We start from the raw sequence: 6,296 nt of genomic DNA, 5'->3' as shown, positions 1-6,296 counted from the left end.
CACACTCCCCCGCCCATGTGTGTGTGTTTTGCGCAGCCAGCCTGCGAAAGCTGCAAATCTGCAATATGGGGAAAGAAAACAACCCAAATGAAATGCCTGAAAAATCGGGACAGCGCTCGAACTTGTCCAAGCTCGCCAGTTCTCGAAAGAGGTCCGGCGTGCTCGCTTCAAGGTCTGTCGCTCGCACAGCAACTCCAACGGAAAACGGACCTATGAAACAACAGGCTGGGAAAACATTTCGGAGAGCTCTCGTTTTTCAACCGGGATCAGTCGCGAATGAACCGCGCCATCTAACTGGCCGGTAAACCTTTTCAAGATTTTTACGCAGAGGAGAGGACGACGTGTGCTAAGCCGTCGCAAACAAATGGATTCTTGCGCTTTCATTTGGGAGAAAGTTGTTTGTGAAAGGAGCGCTCATTGAAATGAATCCCTTCAGCCGGATTCGTCAAATGGCTTCCGTCGGGCTCGGGCAGTGGGGCGGGGGTCGGCGAACAAAAAACAACACCTTGAAATGACACGCTCCAAAATTTGGCAAAGCGAATCGAACGCGACAATGTGGAGGCCCCGAAAATTTCAAGGCCGAAGCGCCTCATTTCAGCGCCGCAAAGTCCTTTAGCTCAACGCTAAGACATAGCGCGGATTGCCGCGGACGGCCGAGCGGCGATGAGCGCTCAAGTTTGAAGCGGCCGCGCGCACGGAACCCCGCGCGTTACCTCGACATTCGTCGGGGACCTTCTCGGCCCCCGCTCGCGGAGAACTCCGCTGCGGCGACATCGCGCCGAGCGCAGCGCTGCCCGAAACGTTGCGGCAGAAGACGGCACGACACCCGCGGTGCGCGACTGCGACCAAATCCGGAGCCGAGAGAAAGTCAAATGGGCCCGACGCGGATCGAGCGCAAATGCGGGAACATTTCGAGACCTGGCAAAAGAGAACTTGGGACCGATTGACTGCCACGCCGAGCATCAAGACGAAGCCTGACCACCTCTCATCTTCCTCCTCCTCTTCCTCCTCCTCCCCGGCGCCGCCGCCGAGAAGTAGAAGGTCACCTCCGAGAGGGACAATATTCATTCTGACAGTCAAGCAAAAGGTCTTCGCCGGCCGCCAGCACACGCACGCGCGCACACAAACCTGAACACGACTTCGGAAGCACGGCAAAGGTGTGTGTGTGTGTGTGTGTGTGTGTGTGGCCTGGAGCTCCCTCACAGTGCTGCACTAATGCAAACTCGCCGCAAGGCAGACCTGAGGGGCACTTAGTGGGGCCCCTCCCTTACTGTCCTCACCTGCATAAGAGCACGTGTGTGTGTGTGCGTGTGTGCGTACGAACGTCCGCAAAGAACTCGGACACATGGACAAAGATGGAAACCAAGATGGTGAAAATAATTGCTCCCATACACATACACAAATATCAACGTATTAATATAGGTTACAGAGAAGCTTCTGCAGTGTGTGTGTGTGTGTGTGTGTGTATATGAGAGAGAGAGCCAGAGAGAGAGAGAGGGGTGGCTTGATGAGCCTGTGTGCGTGTGAGTTAGCTGGCAGCGTTTTCCAATAATTAGCATCATTATGATGCTATCTTACTAATACGGTCCTTTTAGATTTGATATCGTGTTTTTTGTCTCACACTGACATGGACAGATGGTGTGTGTGTGTGTGTGTGTGTGTGTGTGTGTGTGTGTGCGTGCGTATGTGTGTATGTGTGTTTGTATATCAAACTCTGAAGTGTACTGATACGCAAACAAGAATCATCAAACCTGCTGAACACACAACAGGCAGATTATACTGACGACACACACACACACACAGACACACACACACTAATCCCCATCTCATTAGTTCTGTCTGACACGCACGCACACACGCACGCACGCATCTTCAAACAATAATCCTTTGAATATGATCTGGGATTTGGGCCACAACACTAATCAGACTGACATCTCAGAACAGGGATTAAAAACCCCACACAGGACACATGCACACGCACACACACACACACACACACACACACACACACACACACACACACACACACACACACACACCGGTAATCTTGTGAAGACATGCAAACTGTTTTGGTAATCTCATGTCAAAGACATTATTTGCTTCCATTTTGTCGTCACGGATGCGCAGCGTCACCAGCGAGAGGTCACGCGCCACATTTCCTTCCTTGTGTTTGGCGGTCATCGCCAAGGTGCGACGCTCCGGTTCGCCGGCCGACCGGCCCGAGGTGTCCTCGGACACGACGCCGCCGGCCGGGCCGGCCGTCGCCGATGCCGACGTGGAGGCAACCCAACATTTGGGTGGCAAAAAAAAAAAAGCCCACCAAAGAGGTCAACAAACAAAGAGGCCACCGACCCTCTTCGGCTCAAGTCAAAGGACCTCTGCAAAAAAAAAAAAAAGGCAAAGGCGCAGGCTTGTAGCAGACGGTCCACTTCTTGACTTTCACTTTCAAGTCCAAAATGAGAAGTTCCCCGTTTTGGTCGTAACTTTGCGCATTCATTTCATGGAAATATTGTTTGTTGTCCTTTTCGAATGCTTTTTTTTTTTTTTTCCCGAATGTGGTTCTTCGTCAGAAAAGTCTTCATCTCGGAGAGCCGCGAATCGACTTGAATTGGGCGCTCGCTCAGACAAAGAGCTGCGGCCACGCGTTGTCGCCGCCGCTGGCTCCGTAGTCAACAACAAAACTTGGCTTAATGAAGCAACCGACAGACATTAAGAAAAAAAAAAAAGGCCACATGAGCTCATGTTGACACTCGAGAGAGAAAGAGACCGACGGGGGGGTTTCAGAGCCACACCAAACCAATGATTTCTTGGTTAGTGTTGGATCGATCAGATTTGCTCCATGTACAACACGCTTTGGATACAGCGCTGCTTGTTTGAAAGTGCTCGAGAAATACACTTGAGTTGAGTTTGCAACAAAAAGGAAAACGCCCGCCCGCCCACACACACACACACACACACACACACACACACACACCCACAAGCTTCATTAAAATCCTGACGAGACAAAACAAAAAGCTGACCCTACTGCACCTGAACGCACGCACACACACACACACACACACACACTTTCAAGGTGAAAATATGGAGTCCTGACTCAGCGGCAGCATGAAGTGGACACATCAGGTCACTAGGGAGTGTGCGTGCGTGCGTGCGTGCGTATCATTCTGCAGTTTCTGTGATTCTGACATGGCCATTAGAAGCCATCTTTGACGTCACGTGAGCTCATGATATGAAAACGACTCTTTTGTATGCAAGCAGGAGATCATGACTCTTTGTCGATCGTGTCAATTCAACAGCATGCAAATGAATGCGTGCGTGTGCTATTTGTGTATGTATGCCCGTTGGCGAACCCTCCTCGCCGTTGCCCGCTGTGACGTCACAGCGGGCAAATGTGCACAACACGCTTTGGCTTTGTTTTCCTGCCACTTTGGAACGGTAGAAGCCTGCGGTGAGCTCGTAGCTCGGCACCGTCGTTGTCGTCACGTCACGGTGACCAAAGCTGTATGGAAGCGCGAGGGGCGCCTCATTTGCAAGGTAAGAGCGCCCCCTCAAAACGGGCCGCTTTCAGCGGGTTGAAGATGGAGCTGCCGAGTGGGCTCTCACACACATTTGGAACCCCTTCAAGAAGGCTGAGCCTCGTTTCGCACAAAAGGCATGGGGGACTTCGCTCGGCGTAGGCAACCAAACGTGTTTGCATCGCAGCGCGCGCGCGCACACAAACTCATTTCTTGACAGGAATAAGAGCAACTGTCATATAAAAGATGGCTTCCGTCCATTCATTGATTGATTGATAATTGACCCGCGGCACACACTGGATTCTGGCCGACTTGGAGCACCGCAAGCAAGCTCACAAAATTGGTATTGGTTGGCCTCCCGTTGGCCACGCGCATACGAGAGACCAAAACGAACCCGCGCGTCGGTCGGGATGGCAGGATTTGAAAAGGCCGGGTTCCGCTCAGCGCTCCGAGTGGCCGTCCGTGATCACGCTCTCATCTTTTCCTGCGGGGCACCGTACCATCGGCCGCTTGCCCAGATCCATACGATGGCCGCCACTTGGAAGTTAATGATGGGGGGGGGCAGTTCCACACATAGGCGGAAGACCGGATAGCAACTCCGCTAACATGGATGCCTCATTGCCGTGTCCATTCAAGCATATTGTTATCAAAGAAAGAAAGAACGCCCAGCCACCGCTCTGCTCGGAAAATAGCCACCATTGATGAGACAATGTGACTTACGAAGAAGGCAAACGGAAGAGTGATTGAGTTTCTACATGTGGCAAATTTTCCACATCGTGTTTCCAAATGGACTGTGTTCAAAGGAGATCTCAAAAAAGGACACTTTACAGCTGTTATTTGAATGAATACACCGCAATATTTCTCACATTGCCCCCCCCCACACACACACACACACCCACGATTGTGAACACAACACACAAACACGAGCACAAGCGTTCGTCAGAACGGCGCACACCGTGCAGGCAAATCCGAAAATATGCACGCACGCACACAAACTTAAAAAGGACATCTCGCGCGCGCGCGCACACGCGCAATCACGCGGAAACACTCGAGACAAAACGAGCTGAAAATAGGCAACGAAAAGAAGAAGAAAAGCACCAAGATGTCAAGACGGGCTAAAAAAAAACCCCCAAAACACAACAACCCCCCCCCCCCAAAAAAAAAGAATCGAAACAGAGCAGAGTGCAAGCAGGGGAATGTTGGAAGAGAAGGGAGGAGATTTCCACATGGAAAGTTGGACGCCGACACACATTCGCGCGCACCCCCATCTCCCCCCGCTCCGCCCAGGCGACCCAACCCGCCAGCCCGGGTCCAAGTCCGGCTCGTGTTGCAATTAGCGCAGTTGCACAGTTGTTTGTCGCCTACCTGCGATGGCTGCCGTCACGTGGAGCGACAAGAGCAACAAAGTTGACGCGTCCATCTTCTTCTTCTTCGGTTCCAGACGCAAAGTGTTGTCGGCACTTTTTCTTCTCTCCTCCTTTTCCTCGCCGTCCGTTACGCACACGCGCGCGAGCCCGCTCTCACGTGCGCGAGCCCGCTCGCTCGCCCCTTCTTTCCGTCGCCGAGCCGGGAGGGGGCCGGCGTTGTGACGTCACGCGGGAGGGGAAGTTCAGGGTGGGCGCTCGACGATTCCCGTCAACTTGTTTGAAGAACGAAAGAGCAAGCTGACGTCATCCTCCCGCTGAGATTGCGCCCAGGAAAGGCGACGGCGCGCGGGGCGTGTCGACGAACCTTCGTCGGCGGTGATTAGCGGCGGGTCCGTCGTCAAAGCGCCTCTGTGCGGACGACTCACAAAGTCTCCTTTGACGCCGGCGCTCGCGGCCGCTCGGCGGCGCCCCCTGCCGGACGTCGCGCCGCGACGCCCTCGCGCGCGCACTTTTTGAACTCACGTCCCGTCGGCACCCGAGAGGAGGAGGAATTCTCCCAAGTTTTGGGCTCTTCGTCGCGCGCGTTTATTCGCCGACTGTCTTGAGAGCCGAGCGCCTTGGGACTTGATTTCAAAAGATTCAATCAAACAAGAAGAAGAAAGCCTTTCCGTCAGTGCAGTGGGATTTGGGTTGTTTTCTCCAACCAAATTGCGCGCGGGGGTGCGACGGAAAGCATCGGAAACAAATGACAGCGAATCAAACTCACGAGCCAAGAAAGTATCGCTCGCTGACGCGTCCTCTTCCCACTAACAACGTGGTTGCGAACAAAGATGATTTGCTCCGTTTAGCAACTTGCGTTCGTTCCTGTGCGCGTGACGACTTTTCCAAAACAGAGCTCGGCGAGCGCGTGCGCGTGCGCGTGCGTCTGGTCTGGAGCAGCGTCCTGATGCGGCAGCTCCCCCGCGCGGACAAGCCACGAAAATGCAGCGGAAAGCTGTTGCATGGTCGACGCGTCTGTTCAACGATTCCAAGTTGTCACTCGAGTGTGTCAGTCAGTCGGTCGGTCGTCTCGGTCAAGCGTGTGCGTGCGTCTATGTACGTGTGTGTGTGCGCGCGTACTACTGTGTGGCTACTCATTTTTCACACTCCCTGTCCATTTTCAAAGCTCATCTTCAAAGCCATTTTTACTCGACGGATTTTGACTCGCCATTGTTTTAGTGTTTTGTGGTCTCAACTGTTTCCATCTTCTGCATTTCCTGTTTGTTCCCTTAGTCGTGGTCCTTGTTATTTCTCGTCGTCGTTGTTGTTGCACGACTCATTTTGACTCCATGTCCGGCGCTTTGCGAGTCGCCGATGGCGCGTGGCGGTCCACTCGCCTGACTCGTGTGCGGGTGGCGCGCCGGGATGGGTTCCC

At 53.4% G+C, this 6,296-nt stretch overlaps 1 protein-coding gene across 15 annotated transcripts in view; it reads right to left on the bottom strand.

Moving 5' to 3' along the window:
- The window catches only part of LOC109526308 (receptor-type tyrosine-protein phosphatase mu-like), a 41,113-nt gene extending 35,905 nt beyond the window's left edge, over nt 1–5,208 (bottom strand). For all 15 annotated transcript variants that reach the window (XM_019887502.1, XM_019887511.1, XM_019887505.1 and 12 more), the window contains exon 1: nt 4,881–5,208. In XM_019887502.1, coding sequence (XP_019743061.1) covers nt 4,881–4,935 — 55 coding nt within the window. In that variant the 5' untranslated portion in view covers nt 4,936–5,208. The remainder of the gene's footprint in view (nt 1–4,880) is intronic.
- Nucleotides 5,209–6,296: the final 1,088 nt, after the last annotated feature.

Source organism: Hippocampus comes, unplaced genomic scaffold (assembly GCF_001891065.2).
Source record: "Hippocampus comes isolate QL1 unplaced genomic scaffold, H_comes_QL1_v1.1 scaffold393, whole genome shotgun sequence".
In the NCBI taxonomy this organism is placed as follows: domain Eukaryota; kingdom Metazoa; phylum Chordata; class Actinopteri; order Syngnathiformes; family Syngnathidae; genus Hippocampus; species Hippocampus comes.
The sequence above is the reverse complement of the archived record's forward strand: the minus strand, read 5'-3'. Positions and strand labels throughout refer to the sequence as shown.